The 23,687-nt window shown below is 45.0% G+C and overlaps 1 protein-coding gene and 1 long non-coding RNA gene across 2 annotated transcripts; one reads left to right on the top strand and one right to left on the bottom strand.

Moving 5' to 3' along the window:
* Positions 1-1,874: 1,874 nt before the first annotated feature.
* vps37d (VPS37D subunit of ESCRT-I) lies at positions 1,875-23,341 on the bottom strand. Its single transcript, XM_069718816.1, has 4 exons — positions 23,128-23,341; positions 17,183-17,354; positions 6,586-6,668; positions 1,875-2,616 (listed from the first exon to the last, which is right to left on the bottom strand). Exons 1-4 carry the CDS (start codon positions 23,248-23,250, stop codon positions 2,071-2,073), a joined length of 924 nt encoding a protein of 307 aa, XP_069574917.1. The 5' UTR covers positions 23,251-23,341; the 3' UTR covers positions 1,875-2,070.
* On the top strand, positions 10,967-11,433 carry LOC138632919 (uncharacterized). The gene is made up of 4 exons (XR_011311841.1): positions 10,967-11,033; positions 11,110-11,159; positions 11,190-11,271; positions 11,400-11,433. It is a non-coding gene; the product is annotated as an uncharacterized lncRNA (long non-coding RNA).
* Positions 23,342-23,687: the final 346 nt, after the last annotated feature.

Genomic DNA, 23,687 nt, shown 5'->3' with positions numbered 1-23,687 from the left:
GAGGGATGGGGGGAGATATTGGGGGGGGGGGTAAAAAAAACACTGGCTGCCTTGAAATAGAGAAAGCAGCTCCTCATTTAGCACGGTAAACAAGAAGCTTTGAAGTCAGCCATTTAAAATAGGATTTACATGAATAAATAAATGGCTGGCTTGATGTGAGCCGCCACACCGTTAATGAAATCGCACAGGAAGGCAGAAAGGCTTTGGGGTCTGTGACACACACACACACACACACACACACACACACACACACACACACACACACACACACACACACACACACACACACACACACACACACACACACACACACAACACCGCGAGTAATATCGACAGGTCTTGGTGTGGGAATTATGAATAAATACCGCCTGCTCTGCTCTACAGTGTGTCTGAGTTTGAACTTTTGCTCGGCGGTGATCGGACATCAGTCTGAACGTCACCGAGAGCTTTTATATTAAAACACCACTTTTTATTCATTCTGCCATCTCTTGACCTGCACGAGTGAATAATGAGAACCTTTTGTCATGTTCCTCGTAGATGTGCTCCGCGACCCCCCTCTGCTTCACATCCGCCAGTGTGAAATATAAAATATGTAATAAAATAATTAGAAATGACATTTCTAGGCGGGGGAGGGGGAATGGGGGGGGGGGGATAGCGTTAAATCCGGTAAATAAAAGCCGACATCACCACAACTCAAGAGCTGTTTATTCAGCTTCTGTTGGCTGAGGACGCAGAGACGCTGCGGTTTTTCTTTCACTGGCAGCTTAATTAGAGTAAAAACATTAAAAAACCGAGACGAGCGACGTAATGTATGAAATGTTAATTAAATGTACTTCACTCCCGACGCGTCTCTAACGAGGAGAGTTCAGCGAGGTGATCGTTTCTGCAGAGGAAGGATCGATGCGCTCGTGGTTTGTGTTGCAGAACGAGGTGTCTTCTTCTTTTTTTTTTTTTTTACTAACAAACAACAGAGTTCGCGCAAACGGATCCGAGTTTTCGGATTCAACGAATCAGACCTGAATCTGAAAGAATCTCAAAGTTAAATGAGACTAAGATGAACTGAAATAAAACGTATAACTAAGATAAACTTCAAGAAAAACTAATAATAATCATTATTATCATGGAAAATGCCAATTAATACATTTTTGGGGGGATTTTTTTTTTTGGTGCCATATTTAGTACAAATTTATACATTTCAGTAGTTGCTTCAGGATCTTTCTGGAGGTTTTCGTCCAATGACCTTCCTCCGTTCTAACACCTGACAGTGACATCATCATCTGCTGCAGGCTGTAACATCTCTAACTGTCACATGACCTCCACTGTGCTTTAAAAATATTTTGAATTCTTTCAGGCCCTCTAATTACATCACGGAGATTTTTGGGAGTGAATTTCTTCTTTGGTAACGTTTTCCGTGAATGAAACCGCTGAGCAGCTGTCGTTCGTGAAGTTTGAGCGCTTACAGCGACACTTTTATGGACAGAAAATAAAAGTAATAAAAAGTTTTCTGATAAGAGTGTGAAGATGTTCCTGCATGAAGACTCTGATCTTTGGCTCAACAAACACCCAACAAATAAACGTTTATGAGCCACAGCTGGTCATTTCAACACAGCTGTGTGTGTGTGTGTGTGTGTGTGTGTGTGTGTGTGTGTGTGTGTGTGTGTGTGTGTGTGTGTGTGTGTGTGTGTGTGTGTGTGTGTGTGTGTGTGTGTGTGTGTTGTCCCCGGCTCTCTGCTAATGAAAAAAAAATAAAAAAGAATATGAATGTTTTGTTTACCGGATCCAAAGTGGAACTGGCTATCGCCTCCCCATCCCATCCCATCCCATCCCATCCCATCCCATCCCGAGTGCCCCCCTCCCCCTCTCCTCCCCTCATGGTTACATTTTGTGTGTCATGGATGAAGAACAGAAACGGCCGTCTGCGGTGCTGCCTGTCTCTGGACCGGTCTTTGCTTACATGATTGTGACAGCCACTGTTTGGTTCCACGTCTTGGAAGACCTCTCAAACTGGCTTTTCATCCTCCTCCTCCTCCTCCTCCTCCTCCTCCCCCCTTCGCCCCCCCTTCCTCCAGCTTATCGGTACGGCGGTTCTGGCTGCTGAGGGTTCGGCCTGTAAAGCTGCTGCACCCGCACCGGCCGCCCGTTCGCCGGCCAGCCGCCCGATAGGTGTCCGATGACCCTGAGGCCGACCGGCTGGCCGTGTCCGGGGAGCGGCGTGCCGGGGCCGAGGATGTGGGTCTGCCCCGGCGGGGGGGGTTCGGGAGGAGGGGTGCCGCCGCTATGATGGGGCGGAGCCGAGGCGGGGGGGGACACCGGGTAGTGAGGGAGGAGGATGGCCGGCGTGAGGCCGTAACGTACTTGGAAGACCCTGAGAGGTCCCTGCGCCACGAAGCCGTTGGGCCGCTGCGGCTCCGGAGGCGCCTCCGAGTCCTTCTTCACCTCCGCCACTCGGCTCTCCTCCGCCCGCTTGCTTTTGCCCGGCGGCTTCCTGGCCTGCGCGACCTCCTGCATCTTCTCCGCCTGAGCCCGGCGGACGTGACACGTCTTCCTGGAGCTCTGGAACGAATCCAGGAAGTCGTCCAGGCTTACGTTCCCCTCCATGAACTTCTCCAGCAGCTCCTGTGAAGGAAGGGGGAGGACGAGGAGGAGGAGGACGAGGAGGAGGAGGAGGAGGAGGAGGAGGGGGGGGAGACAAATAAACCGGCATCAGCAGGCAGGACAACACACAGGGGGGATTGTTCAAACAAACTCCTCTTAAGTAAAAAGAGGATTTGATCAGCTTGGGGATGTTGACCCGTGAACTTTGGCCCAGTTCCTCTTCGGCCGCAGCGTCTCGCTGGAAAGAACATTTCACAGCTCAACAACGAGGCCGTCGGCTGCAACTGTTGCGTCTGGCGGAGCTGCAAATCCCTGCGATGTTTCCGCGTTGAAGACGTTCCCGGGATGTGAGAAGCTGCGACTCGGCTGCTCGAGCGATATATTCGTGACGTAACCGCTGCTTTAACATTAACTGAAGTTACTGTCCTTAATAAGCGAGAAAAATACATTATAGATCTTTTTAAGACCTTTTTTTTTTGAGGCGCAGAGAATAATACTTTTACATACTTTAAAATGTACTTACATTTTTTTTATTGATTATTAAAGTGGTTGCCGCTGACCTGCTGTTCATAACTGTATGTCAATAAAACTCGATTTTTGACACAATTTTTCAAAAAAACGAATGAGTTTCAAGTTGGTGGACTTTTGCTATATTTAAAAGATGATGCTGGTGTTATTTTCTCCTTCCTGAAGATGTAGATCTTTCAAATTAAACGGTGGTGAGTATATCGTTTTATTTTCCAGTACTTTTCTCGGTGGCTCAGAGGACGAAACCACACGAGGCGTTTAATAACGGATCCTTTTTAAATTGTCTTTTTTTTTTTTTTGGGTGTTTGGTGAAATTTGTGGACAGCGAGGGGTTAAAAAAAAAAAAAAAATTTCCACCGCATGTTTCGTTGCCGTGTGAATTCTCTCGCCGCCGTGCGATTGGTGGACTTTTCAGATTTATTAGGTTTTCCACCCACCGTGTCCTCCCCCACTGGGACTCCCGAGCTTTTCCATCTGCCGCGGTAAACACACACGACCCTCAGGTCTCCAACAATATAATGACCTTAATGACAATATGTACGCAACAGCTGTTACAAGCAAAAGCTGTATTTAACTCCATCTCCAGCTTCAGACCCTGCAGCACACGTTTATAAAGTTACGTGAAAAGCCGAGCCGCGACTTTGACTAAATAAATGAGCCTTGCAGCATTTAATTAATGTCCAACTTAATTAGATAGTAAAGTCCGCCGTCTCCTCCAGATAAAATGCAACCGTTGAGAGACAAAATAACAACAAACTGCGTCCAACGGGATCATTACTGCCTCGTTAGGATGATTTCTGCACTTTTGTTGATTTTAAACTCGGTTATTATTGTTTTTTTTAATGGAGGAGAATAAACGGTAGATCCAGCGGGAGTTCATTTCTGATCATTTACATCAAAAAACGATTTTGATGAAACAACTACCTGATGGAGTAATTCTTATGATATTATCACAGTTTTATATTATCAGTATTTTTGTTGACGAAGCGAGTTCGGTGTAGGAACATCGCAGGGAATTTTGCAGTAATTGCGTTAATTATAGCGAAGGCGATTTCCTGGAGGGACTAATTTACGATGCGTGAACCCCAAACCAGCCGGTTCTGCGTTTCCTCAGTTCACCGAGACGGAGGCGGACGGCTGATTCGATTCACAGAAGACAAAAAACAAGATATCTTCCTTGGTGTTGCTACCCGACGGCCGATCTTCCTACTGAGGACGGATGTTCGACTCGAGAAGCTGCGTTCGGACACGGCGGCCAAGAAGAAAACACGCTTTTCCAGATTTTTATGGCGACAGTGAATCAACCCGGATTGTGAAAGAGGCTGTTTTGCAGATTACTGTAACTAAAACTTCAGCGTCGCCGAGGAACAACCTCGAACGTCCAGACGGTTTTCCTGCCGCGCCGACGACCCTCCGAGGCCTCGATCCCAAACGTCTCGAGATCCAGACGAGGTTAGGGGAATTCATTTCCTATCGATTCGAGTCCATTACAAAACAATTCTTTCAGGTGTTGTCCATTTTTGCGGTAATTACAAACCGCGCCGCGTTGAACCGTTTGCACTCGCGAGCGTGATTGAACCCGGAGGATCGATCCGAGCCGGGAGCAGCAGTGAGGCGGTTTCATCTGTGAATAAGATTCCCTCAGAAACCAGCAGGATTTTTTTTTTTTTTTAACCACTTGTTATTGCGTCACGTTCGCTGCAGAGGTGATGAGTTATTGCGAGGCTGCAGGGGAACCGCCGGGACAAAGATAAATGAGGCACATTGTCCAAAAGATAACTTGCTTTTGTTCCACTTTAACAAGGAGACTCCTTGAAGTGGCCTTTAAAGTGTTTACACGCACACAGACGGCCAAAACGTTTCGGGCGTCGAAAGTAAAGCGTTGACGTTTTAATTCATTCATTTCCAACAAACAGAAAAGTAATGCGTCGCTTCAGGCGGATATGAATTATCAACTCACCTTAGTTCAGGCTTTATAATTCATGTGTTGTTAATGCATGAGATCATGAATGAAACACGTTTGAACTCGTGTTACTTCTCGATGATTCATGAGGCGTCAATGATGACGTAATGCATGAATTCATGATAATTGATGTACTTTTACTGTGAAGTATTACTAATAAAAAAAAGGAAAAGAAATAAAAGACCTGTATTTGGTGTGACTACCCTTTAAAAACATCCTCATTGTTCTCGTACTTCTTCGTGACTTTATGAAACTTCCTTCATCCTTTAGTCGCCGAGCCTGAGTGGGCGGGACTTTGTACGTGTTTGACTGACAGCTGTAGCGTAAACTAGCACTGCCACAAAACACAAGAATATTTAGCATCCGAACAGCCTGTCAGCCGTCCATCAACACAACCCCCGAGATTTACTAACATTATATTCTGCTTTATTAAAATAAAAAACATCTCTAAATGCGTCATGGACTTCTGCTATTAACACATTCTTCTCATTGCTGCCATGAAAACTAAAAATGTGAAGGATTGTAAATATTAAATGTACAACAGCTGATAATTGAAGTTATCTAACCAGCAAACTGGTGTTAAAAAGTCACGTTTTATTTCTGTTTTAGTGGCTCGATCGTCAAGATGCAGCCCGACAGAAAACGAGGATTTAAGTTCATAAAGTTAATGTGCTGCAGCGGTTGAAGAGGGGACAAAAACAAATCGGTGGAATTTCAGTTGGACTTCAAAAATGACTGATATCCTGTTAACAAACACGGCCTGTCGAAAAATCCTCCGCTAATCCCCCGATGAGCTGCCGGAGCGAGGCGCTAATTCTTAATGCGTATATATTTTTTTTTTTTTTAATGTCGCACCATTAGATCATGATGACATGCTATGCTAAGTCAGGCTAACTGACTGACGGCTCCATATTTACTGCACCGGACGAGTCCGTTACACCTTCAACAAAGTGAGCCAGGATTTCCCCCAAAATGTCAAACTATTCCTTTAAAATGAAGCCGCTGAGCTCTTATTAGAGAATATGATGTCATTTTTCCTTCTCGGATTGTTTCAGACTGTTTTTTTTGTTGTTGTTTTGTTTTCCACAAAGATGGACTGAAGCTGCGTCTTTAACATTTAGTGGTTCAGAGACACGCAAACGAATGCTGTTTCAGAAAATACATTTTTAGTAGCAATTGCAGAACGGGAATGCATCACAGACAAAAAAACACGTGTGTGTGTGTGTGTGTTTTTTGCAGAGGCCGCTGTGATGAAGCTGGTTCACATGCTGGTGGGTTGCTCGCTGCACTGTATGTATAGTATGCCTCATGGCTTTAGAGATCAGATGGCACATAAGTGGGTGGGCTGTCAGCGAGACTGCAGGCTTTTCAACAATCCTCCACAACAGTGCTGCCAGAGAGATAAAAGACCCGTTTGATTCCCAGCGAGAACAAGAGAGAAAGGGCTCCATTTTAAGAGCTTTTTTGTGAGTCTTTCTTTTTGTTATTTTTTTTTTTACCTCTGAATGCTCCTCAGCACGTGCCACCTCTTCCTGCAGGAGGTTCTGCGCCGTCTGCAGGCTGTGCTTCTGGACGTGAGCCTCTGCAACAACAAAAGAAACACAATTAATGCGTATATATACATATATATATATATATATATATATATGGATGGATGGAGGAAGATGAGGTTTGACTTTTACTGGAGCTGGAGGGAGAAATCCAGAAACCGAGAAAAAAAAAACCACAGCAGGAGAAAAATTCTTTTCCAAATCACAAAAGAGCCCTTTCGGGGTTATGTGCTGACGAGGAGACGCTGGTGACGGTTTTTGGCTCCAATAAAGGGGAAAACAGAGGCAGTAAATATTCAACTTTAAGCTATTTTTGGGAAGCTGGTCTTCGTTTTGGTTCGACCACAAGATTTGAAATCCAGTTCGGGGTTCTCGTTCTCTCCTCATGTTACCCACCGTGCTGAAACACGCTATTTCAGATTTCATCCAGTTAAATTCAACAAACAAATAATTTCTTCATACTGAGAGCACACGCGTGTTTAAATTATTCACTGTAAGTCCACGTCAATGCGATAAAAAAAAAAAATGCAGCGAGCCTCAAACAAAGGAGACGAGGCTCACAAAACCAAACAAGACGGCATCAGATATAATCTGCCCACATCAGCAACGAGCACACAGCGACATGACGGCTCACGTTGACGTTGTGATTCATTTGCAAACAGACTTTAAATTCAAATCCAGTATATTTCAACTTGGATCTTGAAGTTTTGGTTGTTGTTCTTGTTGTTTTAGTGATTTCTACGAATTATATTTATTTTTTAACGCATTTTAACGTCTCTGAGGTTTTATATTTCTGTTCGTTACCCTGGTTTTTATCATTTTTATCTAATAATAACACACGAAAGGTAAAAGACTGCGAGGTTTAAAGTCAGGCAGCAGTTTACTCAGATTATCTGAAACGCTAATTTGGAGGCAAAACTGAAGAAAAAAACAAAACAGACGACTTCCCACTGGACCTCTTTTTCAGAATTTCACTTAGCGAGTGCAGCGGTGTAATTATAGAAGGAAATAACGGCCAACACAACACGACTGAACAAACAAACAAACAAACAAACAAACAAACTCCCCAGAGCCTCGAGGCGCATTAAGGAACAGTGCTTTTTAAGGATATCACACGGGGACACGAACGAGGCGCCGCGTTGCTTCGGTGTCGACCAAGAACTACTTTTATCCCTCCTCGCTCCATCCTTACTTCCTGTTGTTGTCGAAGTGTGACGAGGAGTTATGAGGCAAACATACAGGAAAGTAAAAAAAAACAAAAAACAAAAAAAACTACCAGTTAGTTCTTATAGTTTGGCCCAATGATTTTTTTTCCTGCTCAAAAACATCAGTGGTGACACGCAGCTCACGGCGTAAATTCGGGTACTTTAAAGCCCCGACTGCCGCAACTTGAATCGAACATGACGCTCCTCCAGAGTCAAAACCGAGCACAAAGATTTGTTCCACGTATTTTTAGATTCGGCGTGACTGTTGCTGCCAGAGGATTTCATTATGGAGAAATATAACTCCTTAAATCTGCTTAGAAATCGGAGTAAAAAAAATAAAAATACATTTTAAAAAGAACTTCGTCTGTCTCCAAGTTATCGGTGTTGTTGAAGACGAGTATCTTTATTATACTTAAGTTTCTTTTTATCTATTTGCTCTTCTTTATCTATTTCCTCCACACTTTTATCATACGTCTAGCTACTTTTAATTCCTCTCACCTTTCCCATTTCCCGTTTTATCTACACCTTCTGATTCACTGTAACTTTTATCTTTTTAATGCACTAATTTCTATACCTGTTTTTAGTTTCTGATTCTTATTGTCATTTTAGTTTTTAATCTATCTGCCACATTTCTTTTATCTCCATCGTCTTAAGTGCGTTGGTCTCAAAGTGGTTTTTAAATTACCTTATTTTTAATTTGTTCTCACATTTATCTTGTTTTTCGGGTACACAACTGACTTTGAAACTGCACCAAAATATAAGAAAAGTGCTCTATAAATAAAGTTTGACTGATGGATTATTAACGATGGCCAAAACAATGAAAATAAGAACCCAGTTGCACTCAAGACCCTTTAAAGATACGACTTCTGATTGGCTATTTGGTCATTTCTATGGAATTTCTGCTCATATTATAACGTAATATCCAAAAAAAATGCCGCTGCCAACCGTCCAACACAAACAGAAGAGGTCACAGCGTGCCGGACAGACGAGGAAGTAGTGCAGTTTTCTCACACCGAGTTCACCTCCCGGGGATTGCGGCCGGCCATCAGCATGAACAGATCTGACCCAGCTGACTGCAAAGTGTGTCTTGTTCCTCCGAGAGATGCCACGCGACACCCCCCCCTCCCCCCACCAGTCAGACAGGGTTCAGTGGATACTGAGGAGCAAATAAAGGTCACAGTCATGACTCTAATAACTCTGAACCCGAGGGAAATCTCTAACACCCCCCCCCCCACACCTGCCACACACACATTCACTCCGATTTTTTTGCAGGACAAAAAGATTTCTGAGCATAAAAAAACAAACAAACCTCACCGTATGTTTGCTTTTTTTTATTTTTTTTATTACCTCAGCATTAATAACCTATGGCTCCACGCTGTGTTTCTGGCCACCGTTGTGTGAACAAACGGCTCTGTCGTGGTGAGAAGTGGTGCCGTGCTTTAAAAAGGAGCGGGCCGTCCTTCCTGATGACACCCCCCCCCCCCTGCATCTGCAGTGTTTGGGGGAGGGGGGTGTAATGAGAGGTGACAGCCAGGCAAACAAACACTCTTAGGGCAGCTGGATGTGACCTACATTTTAGGGGTTGTGGAAAAGGATGGAGGGTGATGGGAGGGGACGGACGGACCTGGAGGCTGCACAGAGCGGCACTAACGAGTGAATGGTGTCGGCGATGGAGTCACACATTTCATCTGGGAGCCGATATGAGACGATGAGGAAGTTGCGCTGCTGCATGCTGCATGCTGCAAATCCACCACATCAAGTTCCCTCCCCCCAAACTGACTCATCAACTGGCCCTCCGCTACCGCTTCACGCCAAGCACTCCTATCTCTCTCGGATATATCTCCTTTGATGCTGTAAAAAAAAAAAAAGTTTCTCACTTAAATCGAATCCCCTCCCGAAAAACTGCCATCGCGCCAGCGGACGTCTCTGAATTTCTTGCCGACTAAACGGCGATAAGACGGGAGATGCTAATCGCAGCGTTTCCACTTCTCTCGAGCGTCTCGGCGCGTTTACGTAACCCCACGGCGCGGGAATCTTCGGTGATCATCTGCGATCGCCGGCCTCGGTTTAGATGAAGTTTACGAAAGATAAATCGAACTGCTGAAAGTAAAAGTCGACTTTAAGTATCTCCGCCACGTTCACGGCCGATTCAAAGAGAGTTTTAACCGTCCAGCATCTCTGAACTGGCTATTACAACATTTTACAAGTCTCAGGTTGTAATTCTGTTGTTTTCTGAAGTTCCCGTCTGTTGTTTTACGAGCTCTGTAGACACTTCTCTTCTTTTGCTCTAACAAACAAACAAACAAACAAACAAACACAAAGGTGACACGGAGATTTTGCCGTCACGGCTCGTAGAGTTGGAACGACTCGCCCGCGGTTATCGAGGCAGCAAACGCTCTCTCTCTTCTTAAATCCCCTTTTTTCTTTTTTAAAGAAAAACAGCCTCTTCATGGTCCCTTCATGGTGATTTATTTCCAATTTAGTGCGTTTATCTTGTTTTTTTTGTTTTGTTGCGGTTAAGATCTGTATTTCTGAAGCATTGCTGTAAAAAAAAAGGAAGAAAAAAAGCCATGAAAGCATCATTATTGTTTATTATTGTCTTTGGGAACAAAGTTGAGGCGCCACTTAATATGTTGAACGAGACTTAAAAGGGGGACTGGCTGGAGGTGATTTACACTTTCAAAGTCTTGATCTTCATTACAGGCTACAAAACGAAAAGTTCATTTGGCAGGAGAAGAGATTCAACCTCTGGGGAACATGATTTATCCACAGCAGGTTTTTATGAGAATTGAAATGCCTCCTGGGAGGATCGAAGCGTGCAGGATTCGGTTTGGGTCGAGTACGCTCAGGTGTTTTAGAGCATTAGAGCTGCTTTCTCCAAAAGTAATGAAATCTGCTGACAGCGTGGTTTTGAGACTAATCTAGATTAACTAGATGAAGTGCTGAGAGCATCAGGAATTGGGGAAGAAGCTGAAATTTACAGACCGATTAACCAGGTCAAATTTGCATATTTACAAGCTTTTAAATTATTTATTTGGTAATGTAGAAAAGCTCAGGAACCGCTCCACAAAAAAAAAGAAAAAAGGGTGTGTGTGGAAGTGTGTGTGGAGGTGTGTGTGGATGTGTGTGGATGTGTGTGTGGAGGTGTGTGTGGATGTGTGTGTGGAGGTGTGTGTGGATGTGTGTGTGGAGGTGTGTGTGGAGGTGTGTGTGGAGGTGTGTGTGGATGTGTGTGGATGTGTGTGGATGTGTGTGGAGGTGTGTGGAGGTGTGTGTGGATGTGTGTGTGGATGTGTGTGTGGATGTGTGTGTGGAGGTGTGTGTGGATGTGTGTGGATGTGTGTGGAGGTGTGTGGAGGTGTGTGTGGATGTGTGTGTGGATGTGTGTGTGGATGTGTGTGTGGAGGTGTGTGTGGATGTGTGTGTGGAGGTGTGTGTGTGGATGTGTGTGGATGTGTGTGTGGAGGTGCGTGTGGATGTGTGTGGAGGTGTGTGTGGATGTGTGTGTGGAGGTGTGTGTGGATGTGTGTGTGGATGTGTGTGGATGTGTGTGTGGAGGTGTGTGTGGAGGTGTGTGTGGATGTGTGTGTGGAGGTGTGTGTGGATGTGTGTGGAGGTGTGTGTGGAGGTGTGTGTGGATGTGTGTGTGGAGGTGTGTGTGGATGTGTGTGGAGGTGTGTGTGGAGGTGTGTGTGGATGTGTGTGTGGTCACTTTGCAGCAGCCTGGTTTCATTTGCATGTGATTTAATGGAGGTAAACGCGGCGGACGGGTGCGACGACGACGCGCCGCTCTGATGCTGCACTTCTCAAATTGGATGTTAAGATTTATCGACATCCTGCTGCAGGGATTTTTCACCAGATATAAAAACCGCCGTGGACAATAGGGATGCACGACTGTAATTAAAATGAGAATCATTTCAAAGGAAACATGAATTACACTCATTCGCCCTGATACAGAAGACAAAATCGGCAAGAAATGTGAAATAGTAAAAATAATAATAACAGCCTTGTAAAAAATATTAAGACGAATCAAGGAAACAGTGAATTTTTTGATCAGTTGTATCAAAGAAATGCGAAGCAGTCGAATAAAAACAATGACTCAGACTTCAGATGATGTACCAGCTTCGATGAACCCGACGGAGAAGACTTCATCGATTTTCAACAGCAGGCAGATCGTTACGCCGTCTGTCGGTTTTCCCTGGCGGAGAGCAAGCGGTCAATTCAACGAGCTTCGTGACACGCGACGTAAAAACAATCTACTTCGATCTCTCGTCTGCTCGCAGTAAACACGACATCTTTAACGGGCTTGGTTTTTATCGTGGGCGTCCCTCGCAGTTCATTTAAACGCATCTAGTGTTTACTGGATTCGTTCTTCACATCCAAGTCATTATTTCTCCCAAAAAAATCTGCTCTTTTATCAAGAATAGTCTTTTGCGAAAACATTCCTCCGTCGGTTCTGGGTTGTTTTTTCTCCTGCTGCATATTCATCGATGCTCCTGTCGTGACAAACCAACTGGAAAATTCTTCAACCTGAAAGCACGAATAAATAAATAAAAATGCTAATCGGGAAGCGGACTTGACTTTGCTGCCAAATAAAGAGAAATGTCAGTTAAAATAATAGTTGGCGTTGGCTTTGAGCTGCCGGCGACGGCGGTCGGACGGCGCCGGATGTCGGCGAGACGCACCGACGGGAGCGCCAGCTGGAAGTAACGCAAACGCATCATGACGAACGCGATCGTTTCCCCCTCGAAAAGCTGCACGAGGAGTCGAGTGAATAAACGCTCTGCGAGCGATCCGCTGCCGATTATACACAAATAGGTCACGGTGCTACAGATGGGGCCTGGATGTATCCGAGGCTTGAAAATTAGCCAGAGAGTCCGCGGTGAATTGAAACCCCCGCCAGCACGAGATGCCTCATGTTCGTCTCCTCCGACGCAACGAGCCGGAGAGGCCTTCTGTTTTCATGAAGCAGCATAAGTGGTACTTTCAGAGAAATACGAGTTTCAAAAGTTTTTTGGTGTTTTTTTTTTCCCTCATCGTCTTTTCCTTCCCAGTGCGGTCTGTCAATCAAACCCAGTTCAGCAGCGTGACATCGGAGGGTTTTTTTTTTTTCCCTGAGACTTTTCTGTTGTCAAGAGTTTCTGTGGGTTGACGATCTTTCTCCAAGCCTGTTCAGTCACGGTCGCCACAGCTCACGGGATTAATTCTGGCTTGAAGACAGATTTCTAATTCCAGGACCCAAGTGGAAGAACGTCCCGTCACAGCTTTATAATCTAATTCAAGAGTTTTGGCAGTTTTCACATTAAGGATGGTCTAGTATAAACGCTGGACAATGTTTGCGGGTTTTTTTGTTTTGTTTTTTTGAACGGTATAAATAGACCACATCTCTTTTTATACAAATACAAAGTAAAGCTTTAAATACAGCAACACTTCTAAGTGTATTCTTACTTACGATCACGTAAAAAGGAAAGAAAAGATAAACTGTTCTCCTCGACATGCGTCTGCTACGCAAGGAGGGTCGGGCAGACTTAAGCTCCGCCCACAGTGAAAAACACAGAGATCAGAGGACAGAAACGCACCAGAGACTCTCAAACTGAGCTGGAAAGAAACAGGTGCTCATATATTATATATATATATAATAACATGAATAAAATATTTTTGTCTGGAAGTTTCACCCAGCGTCCAGCCATGTAAGGTTTGGACCGAGACACATTTTTCTTTGAGGGGGGGGGCACTATTTTGTCCACACGAGTTGCGCTGCAGTCGGCATTTAGAGAACGCGCTGTCAGCATGCCAACATTTGCAAAATGCAAAAAACTAGCAGTTACTAATTAGTATGAATCAGTATTTGTATTTGACAGATTGAAATTGTGAGCTGGTGATGCTGCTCGCTAAAAAGTAAAAAAAAATAATAATTTGTTTTTAAAAGTGTTGGAGCAGCCACACGACTACCATTTAAAAAAACAACAACACACACACACTGAAAGCTTTAAATCCTCACAGGCAAGTGAGCTGGAAGTGTCCGTGTCCAACGCCGGCTCTTTGAGGTGTTGGGAACTCTCCTCCCGCGTCCTGTTTCACAGCTTCATCGTAAATGCTACCGACTGTGAGTAACACCCTCAGCATCTTTACCCGCTCTGCGAATCCTCCCGACGCCACTTCTATCGCACCGACTCTCTGAAATATGTATCAGACGCCGAGCCAACTCTCAAAATTTAAAATAAAAAGTGAATCTGACCCGACAGCCCCAAAAAAAGAGAAAAAAAACACCTCATAAATGCCTAAATCTAAATTCCCTTCACACACAGAAACAGTCAGATCTTTTACATCGCTCCAACCCACAACCGTCTTGTTGACTTTAAATCAAAGGGCCTTATCACTTGTATTCAAATCTGAAACATGGAAAGCCCCAAACAAAAAACAACAAAAAAAGGCTTGGTTACCAGACACCGCTTTGTTCTCCGGCAGCAGAGGTGCTGGATTCAGTCGGGTTCTCACAGGAAGGGAACATAAAAGCCTCGAGTTTTTCTGCTCCTATTCAACTTAGGTGTGCTGCGATAGCAACAAACAAGCCCGTAATCCCATTTTGATGACCGCACCCAGCCTCCCGAATACCGAGCGAGGCGAGCAACAACACGAGGGCGAGTACGGTCCCGTCCGACGCTGACCTCTGCTCGTCGCGAGTGTGAAGAGAGTTCGCCGCAAAAAAAAACTCAACGCCGTGTTGTTTTGGATGCCGACTACAGGCGATAGAAGAAAGATCTGCGATCGACCGAATCTGGTCGCCGTCGGCAAAACAGCTGAAAACATACGTTGGACACTTTCCAGGAGCCGCTCTATTAATCAAACGAAATGAGCCCACCTATTTATTTAAATATGCATTCAGCCGTAATGTGCAGAGTCTTCAAAGCAGCTCCTGTGCTTTGATTCATATTTAGTGAGAACATATCTGACATGTTGCAGGTCTGCATGTTGATGTTATAAATAGCTCTGCAGCCAAAAATATCTCAAGTGATGCGAGGTTGTCAACATCTGGCCCATAAAGACAAGAAAAACAGACCTCTAACCGAAATAACAAGACGTAGTTACCGCGGCCTGCCAGTCATTGTCTGATAATGAGGAGGTTTTATTCCCCTGCCCACCAAAATTAGATTTAAAACCGGCTCATTTGCAACAATAAGACATGTTTAGAGATTAACGTGTCACATGACATCAACATTCATATTGAATATATCTGACAAATATTTTTACAGGTTTTATTGTTCAGACAAACAAAGTGTTAACTTTTCATTTAAATGAAACCGTGATCTTTCTCTAACCTTCAGGGCCCGAGTGCTGGAAACACCCAGCTGGGACCTTTCAGCCATTTCGGTTGCTATGATACTGAATAGCCACAGAAGTAATGGCTCATTTATGTGTTGAAAGTACCTAACTTCACAGGTAGTTTAAGCCGTCTGGCCGCCGGCTCTGGATGAAGGGGAAGGCTAAAAAGCTCGTAGGTAGAGAGGACAGACCTGCCGGTGTGAATGTGGAATAAAAGGAAGGAAGGAAGGACTTTGTTGGGCCCAAAACATCTTGTTTAGTCATGAGCTGTGTGCACCCCCCCCTCCACCCCAACCTCCTCTACGGACAGTAAACTGGTGCCAAAACACGGCAATAAAATTAAGTTTCCTTCAAAACATGTTTGGCATGAATCGTACGAGGTCAGGCTGTTTTGAAAGAAGAAGAAGAAGAGTCTCTTGTGCGTGAAACTTTGAGAATCTTTTGTCTTTAAAACCTTGACAGTCAGCGAATTGGCAACGATTAGCGAAGCAGGAGGAAACCACTCCAATAATATTTGTGAGAAACAGCCTGAAGCAGAAATACTCACGGTTTCAGCTTCACCTGGGGGACCATAACAACCACAACCACCCCCCACCCCCACCAGCAGGATGTACCAAACAATACAGCTGTCTGCCTCGATCCACTCCAGTTTGTCTCTGCTACGATTACTCGCCTCAAGAAAATTCATTCTCATTCATCTTTTTTTTTTTTTTTCTTCTCTCTTGTTGCACCAAATGAGAGTCAGATGTTTTTTTTGTTGTTTTTTGTGCGGAGGAAGGATGCCTCCCCCCTCCCCACCCCGCCCCTCCTCCCATCCTGGTCTGCTGGGGAGGTAGGACAGCATCTGTGCGGTGCGCGCACACATTTTTACAGGAAGTTTAACATTCCAGCCAACTTCCATCACTGAGGCCGAAATCTGACAATGCCTTTTTTTTTATTTTTTATTAGAGTACAACAAGCACCGCGTCTGATCCATAAAAGCCAACACTGGGACTTATAAATAAGTAGCAGTCGGACATTACCTATGGATTTATTTTATCACCTGTTCTCGGTTTGTTCTCACGCCGTAAGGAATTTCTATAGCTTGCTCGCGAGGCTTAAAAGTTTATGGCCCAGGCTTAGAAAGACATCCTCCCGGTGCTGCCTTCATAGCTGCTCCGTCAAAAGCATGACTCGCCTAAACAAAGACGACACCCCCCCGACCCCCTCTCCTTTCACCCCGCCAAAAAAATTCCTTGACAACTGCTGCTAGCTTCCTGCTGGCATTTGATATGCTCCATTTCGTTCCCATGACCAAACCTCCAGTCATGCTGAGGCTTTTTCTCACCGAGTGGCTGAAGGCCTCGTCTCTCTCTCCGTCTGACACTCCAGCTTTTTTTTTTTTTTTTTTTTGTGTGTGCTCTGATGTGAAGTTTCCCCTTCGTTCTCCGGACCAGCGAGAGCGTCCCAGCGAGTCAAACGTGACTTAAATTCAGTTTTGCTTTCTATGTCTCAGAGTGTGCAATATCGTGTGAGTGTGTGTGTGTGTGTGTGTGTGTGTGTGTGTGTGTGTGTGTGTGTGTGTGTGTGTGTGTGTGTGTGTGTGACTGCAATTACAAAGGGGAAGACGATGAGGAGCCACTGTGGGCTTTCGGGTGTAATTAGTTTTAACCTTAAGTGGTGAGGACGCAGCCTCCTCTCTGGGTTTTTGGAGCAACTTCGTCTTCTGGTTGTCTTCACTGAACCTTTTGAAAACCTCCGTGGCCAATCGAAGTATGTAAGTTTAAGGTCACACAGACAGATAAGAAAAGAAAATCCTGATTAGAAAGTGCTTCACTTCCACTTAAAACAATAAATTAAAAAATAGGCCGTTTTTTTTGGGTTTTTTTATACCCTTCCCGTCTTGGAATCTGAACCCGTGACCTTGTCATCACGACCACACTCCTCGTCCATCAAATCTATTGGAAACCAGACTCGGCCCACCCCTGGCCCCCACCCACCCCCCCTCTTTTGTCTCCTCAGCGATGGGGTAAACTCACCAAGCCGACTCTGCTTTTCCCAGCAGGCGGTTGCCAGGTTGGACAGTTCCCGGTATTTCTCCGCCAGTTGGAGTTTGCCGTTATTAAGGCGGGGTCGCCGGGCGAGGCTCTCCTCCGCCAGGCTGCGGTTGGAGGTCAGCAGCGTCTCCCTGTCCTCTTGAAGATCCTGAAACTGAACAACAAAAACTTTAAATGTCAAATTAGCTGTTTAACTGCATAATGGGGTTTCTGTCAGACTCGCATGGCAACCAGACCGTCCTGCATGTGGAGCAGCTGGGAAACAGTGCGCAACGTTTGCTGCACTGACTTGTGCACAGAGGATTATAAATTCCCGTAACGTACAAGGGAGAGACTTTCATTTCGTATGGTTTCCTAGAAAAAAGGCCAAATGAATTTCCAACTATCTTGATCATCAGTGCTCGACTCTATCTCATTGATTGAATATCTCTGGGTTTGGACAAAAGACATTTGAAGACGTCGCCTGGAGCTCTGAGCTCCTCGAGTTTTTGTATATTTTTATGGACAAAACAATTTACTGAGAAAATAATAAAGAGATTCAAATTCAGATTTAGATTCTTATCCACCAAGCAATACCATCACGGAGGCGTCCGATCTGTTCTGGCTTCATCCTGCAACATACAGTGTGTAGTGCCAATTTTAAAGGAAAATGTTGATTTGATTTACACTTTTTATTCCATTTACTGCACTTCGTATGAAGTAAAATGAACAAAAAAACAACTCCTGGCATCGTATTTGAAAGTATCCACACTTTATTTCTACTGTTCGTGACAGTTATTTTAGAACAAGTGTAAAATTCAGTTGTGTTTTTTGTGCGTTTAATTTATTTTCATACATAAATCTGCTGATTAAAAGAGAGTGTGTTGCAGGGCCGCTGTGTGACCTCACAGTAACCACGTTGTCTGGCATGGTGCATTCAATCGACTGTGTTAATGCTGTTGCGGAGCCAAAATAAGAGCGTTTTATGCATGACAGGCCGTGCCCCGCGAAAGCTCAACTTCTCTGCAGTTGCAGGAATGTTGTGATGGGAAGTCTTGCAGGAAATTCGCTGAGGGGCAAGTCCTGGTGGTCCTTTTTTTTTTTTTTTTGCCGCATACGACTCGATGCTGAGTTTAGAGCCAGTGCAGCTGCACGAGTTCATGCGGCTCTGAGTCGAGCCAGATTTGGAGCTGCCCGATACAATCGCTGTTCAAGGCAGACCGGCTTATCTTCCACTGCAGGCAAATGGAAACCGAACAGAATGCAGAATCACCTGGAAGTTAAAGTGACATGCTCGGAGGGGGCTGGGAGAGAGGGGGGGGGCTGAGTACCTGCTGAAAGGAAGGGGGGGGAGTAATAATAATAATAATAATAATAATAATAAGTCACATCTTCCACCTCCAGCCCAGCCAAGCAAAGCCAGTGCTGGCATCCACATCGGTGTCCTCAGTTCTCCTCGGGGTTAAACCGGATATCGACCCCCCCCACACCGGTCTCTCTCTGAGTTACGGTGGCCCGTTAGCGACAAAAACATCAAGACACTTAACTTCCAAATGAAAAAAAAAAAGAAAAACTTGCACTACGGATGACAGCTTGAATAACAGATCGCCAATTAGCCAGCCAGCACGTTGTCAGCATCCATCAGCTGTGGCGTCGCCGTGATCCTCACACTTCAACCCTCCGGCTGACGAACAGGGACGGGTGTCAGCAGGAGGTCACCGGCACCGATAGGAAGTCCGATCAAAACACTTGTCAGAATAAAATGTCTTGTAGCGTGGCACACTGGTAGACCAGCAGACGGGGTCTTAAGGTGTGAGATCGGTGCTTTGACAGGTAGTTACTTAAAAAAAAAAAAAAACAGGCGAGACATCAGATGTAAGGAAGGATATAAATATATATATTAAAAAAAAAAAAAAAAAAAACTTGAAGGAGCAGAGTTTTGACAGCTGGAAGATGTTAACGTAAGCCGTGCTTCAAAGTCCACTAAACCATGCTGGCTTAAGTTAACACCAAAATTGAGTTTAAACTGTTATTTCTAAAGCTTTGAAACTAGTTGAATTCTGTATTTGTGGAATTTGGCTCTCACCTTGCAGACATGAGGCAGGGAAGGGGGGGGGGGGGTGGGGGTTGGCTTAGATGCCACTGAAGGAGCAAATAGGTTTGTTTGTTTGTTTGTTTGTTTGTTTGTTTGTTTGTATTATAACGGGGAGAGAGAGCATTCTGTACCATGCTGTTGAATGGAGTCGTCATGCTGTTGAGGGATTGAGAGATTAGGTGTATGGGGGGGGGGGGGGGGGAATGTGACACTGTCACCAGACCATAAGAAAAGCCATAAATTATTTAAAATGAATGCCACTCCCTTTTTTTTCTTTTTTTTTTTACCATCCAGTCCCGGCGTTACCGACAGACACAATGGCACTCTGTGAGCTTCACAAAGCACAAAAAACAAAATAAATAATAATAATAATAGTCTGAATCCTCATTTGATTATTCCATCGGTCTCGGCATTCCTGCGACCCGGATGCTTTTCTTCGCTCGACTTGCTTTCTTTCAGCAGTCAGTCAGTCGCTCGCGGGCCCGAAGGCCAAATCTCATGGAGTCCCCGGCGTTCTGGACGGTGCATATGTCTCACATTTTCCGGGTCATCAAAAGGATGTACGAGTCCCGAGTTTAGAGGAATCTGCAGAATGTGCCCTGTAGTTAAAAGAAGGGCCGTCTGAGCGCAGGAAAAAAGAAAAAAGAAAAAAGAAGAAGGCACTCGGCTGGTCTTTGATAAGACGGTTTGTTTGACACTCGTCCGTCCCGTTTCCTCCAAAACAGGAATCCAAACGGACAATCGGTTTCCTGCCTCGGCTCGCACGACAAATGGCACTTTGGGAGCATTTAGGAGTCAGGAGATCCAGACGAGGTGCAGCGCTGTTGTTTTCTGCGGTTCTGGCCACGTGAGATGCAGTAAATAGGTGTTTCTCTCTTCTCTCTGTAGAAGGAGGCTGAAGGTATTCATTTAACGGGTCGTCTCGGGTTAAATTGACGGCCTAAAAGTCGTTTCTGTGAAAGAGAATCCTCCGTGTGGCGCCGACCGAGTCCGACCGCCAGAAACGAAGGGAAACTCGCTCCTCGTGCCATTTTGGAGGACTTTAAAGGGGCTGCGATCAATATTCGTCAAATAATAATGGATCAAATCACAAAGTGGCTGATGTGGCACGGATCGCAGAAAAAAAAGACAAATCTATTTCTTTAAATGTCGTCTAAATATGAGAAGACACAAATAAAACTTTGGCTTAATAAAATAGCCTTAAAATGCTAAATTCAGATGTATTAGTTCAAAGAATAAGTAAATAACGGTTAGCTCCGTACGATCACAATCCCCAAATCCCATTTACCTCGAATGACCTAGATTAGCGTCACACTCGAAGCTGCCGAGAGGTCACACGAGGTCTTTCTCCCGGTAAACCAGAGTTTCCACGCAGATATCAATCAATCAATCAATCAATCAATCAATCAATCAATCAATCAATCAATCGGTCCCACCGAAGTGAAAGGATCTGCTGTAACACCGACACCCAAAAAAAAACAACAACCCTGAAGTCACATTTTGTTTCGAAGCCGCGGCGACGTGTAATAAAATGCCACAACAAGACACGTCGCTTGTTGTGCAGCCGAGTTGGAAATGCAAACAAGAGCGGCAACGCTGCAGCAAGCGGGGCTGCAGCGCTCACGATAATGAATCATTATCCATGATTAACCTCTGCGGTTTGCAGAACATTCATCATTAACATGAATTAATGAAGCGTGCTGCTCCCCACAGCCCGTACTGGGAGGGGCGGGGAGCCCGGGGGCGGGAGGAGGAGGAGGAAGAGGAGGAGGAGGGGGGGGGGGGGTACGTGAAGTGGGTTGCGAAATCGTCAATTTCACCCGGCGGCCGTGACAACACAAAGACTTTTCCGTGTTTTGATTGTAAATTGTAAACGACATCACCACAAGTTCTGCATTATTAGCTAATGACAGATTAATACCCTCCACCGCCCCCCCCACCACCACCACGGAGGAGGAGAGCTGTACAACCTCTTGGTGAGCCTCAACTTCTTTGGCTCCATCATCCCCAATTCATTCACAGCACCATGTTTTAAAATGTCAACTAATGTCTCCCTCTGTTTCTAAGCAAAAAAAAAAAAAAAAAAAAGAAAAAAAGAAGCACCTGGCATTCAGCTTTTTGCCGTGTGAGTGATGAGGAACTTCAACATGACACGGCTGAGGTCCGGTCCGGTCCGGTCCGGTATTTAACTGCTTGGGTGTTCACGCAGTGGGAACATGTATGACGGAGCCACCTAGTTATGTTTCACTGCCCACACTGTTGTTATCACCCCACCCATGGCCGGGAAAATAGGCTTTGTTATTCTACAGAAGCAGGCGGAGGCTTTTTCTTTTTAAGAGCGACGCCGAAGGCAAACCTCGTCTTGGCAAAGCTGGAGAACTGACACCGGTCGGCGCCTCACTGTCCTTTTTTCCCCTGTCCTATTGTCCCGTTGTGGTGTGCTGTCTCCACGGCGTTTTGCACATGTTTGCACATGTGACCTCTTGCGTTGCTCAATGAAGCACATGGTCCTCGAGGAACACCGCCTGGTCTCACCGTGGCCCGTACGAGCCGCTATCTGGTTAACGTGACAGTGAAACCACAAACAAAAAAACAAAAAAAGTTTGGGAACCCAGGACACACCTCCCATCTCTGTGTGACAAAATTCAAAACCCCATAACGTAAATCAATAAATTGCATGATGAAGACATGGTTTCAGGGAGGTAGTAGTTATGGTTAGGGTCATGGTAAGTCTCCAGGATATGAATGGCAGTCTGTGTAATGTCCTCTGAAGTCAGGGAAACATGACCGGGGGTGTATGTTTCTATGAGTGTGTGTGTGCGTGCGTGTGTGTGCGTGTGAGTGTGAATAACTCAGAGGGATACCGTGTCGTTTGAAGCCAGGAAGGTCACCGCGTAGCCTCGAAACGTGCCTTTCTGGCATGCAGAAAGGGCACGCGGAATCCCATCCGAAAAGGGTGTCAATTTTGATTTGCCATGTTTACACGCAAACCAACACACACTAAAGTGCGCGACTGACAGTGTTTTCTGAAGGTCACGTACCACAACTCAATTCGGCATTCATTACAATACGATAGGACGTAATTTACTGCAGTAAATTTACTCTTTTAGTGAAGAGTTAACGTCCAACTAGGAATTGCGCCGTGGAGTGTCGTCGGAGCGAAGAGGACCGTGGACCGCTTATAAAAGTTGGAATTTCATTCAGATAGGTGTCGTTGTGATAAATTAATGCAATGCCGAATTAAATAAAAGGTCATAAATGTTCTCCCCCCCCCCCCCCCTCCTCTCCACCGAGTCATCTTCTAACTGGGTTGCAGATCCTCAGACGAATGAGGCAACTCTACAATGGCAGCTTTCTTTCTTTCTTTTTTTTTAAAGGGAGTTCGGTGTTGGAACTCAAACCACATAACGGCGCGTTTTGGGGGGCTTCGACACCCAGACACGGCGCCTCCTGCGCAAAGAGACCGCTCGTCCTCTGAAAGAACCACTCGTCCGGACCACGGGGCACCAATTACTTGGTGTTTTACCTGCGCTGAAGTAACGAGTCATTCACTGCGAATATTAGGGAGACCGAGGTTTATGGAAACCGATTGGAAAATCCGACCACTCGCCACGCAGACAATCGATGAGCCATGTTTGCCTCAACACGCTGCACATCAAACGTGAAACACCTAAACGTTGATTTTTCAGCAACAATAGGAGAGGAGGAAAAAAAAAAATAAAAAAGCACAGCCAGAAAACGCACGTTAACTCCGATAAAAGAGGAGATTGCGCACAACAAAGCGCAAATACAGCGCAAATGTTCCCCTCACGGCACTTTGGTTCTTGGGGGGAGCGGAGGATCCCTTCCTTACCTTCTCATTGAGTCGAATGATTTGGTCCATTTTGTCGTCGTTTTGTAAAAGCTCCCGCAGCTCGCTGGTGCTCAAAGCCCTGTAGCCGTCAGGACAAGTGTTCGCCTCCTTCAACTTGGACATTTTAGTCCTTCAAAATTGCGCCTGGAGACGGTTTTGGAGACACAAAGTCCGCACAGCGGTTACATCTCGCTCACATTGGAATGCGCTGCGATCAGACCGCACGCGGCGTCAATCGGTCAACCGGCACACTTCCTGTCAACGCCTTCAAAATAAAACACTGCTCTTCTCAGCAACGTCGCTCGGACAAAACATCGGACTTGCAGTCAACACGTGGAAATAACACTCTTTATTTACAGAAATTATTATTATATATTTGTCTATATAGCAGTAGTCAGAATGTGCTTTAAAAATTATATATAAAAAAATTATATAATATATAAATTTTTAATCTTTTTTGAGATTAAGACTTTAGAATGCATTTAGGAAGAAGAAGAAAGTAACAGGACATAAAATCAAAATGTAATTAAACTCTTTCATCATCATCATCACATATAGCA

The sequence above is a fragment of the Brachyistius frenatus genome, unplaced genomic scaffold (genome assembly GCF_029030835.1).
Source record: "Brachyistius frenatus isolate BFR_SWC_R1_liver_20210118 unplaced genomic scaffold, ASM2903083v1 Contig_200, whole genome shotgun sequence".
Lineage (NCBI taxonomy): Eukaryota > Metazoa > Chordata > Actinopteri > Embiotocidae > Brachyistius > Brachyistius frenatus.
The sequence above is the reverse complement of the archived record's forward strand: the minus strand, read 5'-3'. Positions and strand labels throughout refer to the sequence as shown.

Excerpts from the sequence above, each read along its gene's own strand:
- vps37d (XM_069718816.1), bottom strand. The coding sequence starts at position 23,250 with ATGTCCAAGTTGAAGGAGGCGAACACTTGTCCTGACGGCTACAGGGCT. Across the intron at positions 17,355-23,127 it reads TCATTCGACTCAATGAGAAG|TTTCAGGATCTTCAAGAGGA; the intron begins GTAAGGAAGGGA and ends TTTGTTGTTCAG. Across the intron at positions 6,669-17,182 it reads GGAAAAGCAGAGTCGGCTTG|AGGCTCACGTCCAGAAGCAC; the intron begins GTGAGTTTACCC and ends TTGTTGTTGCAG.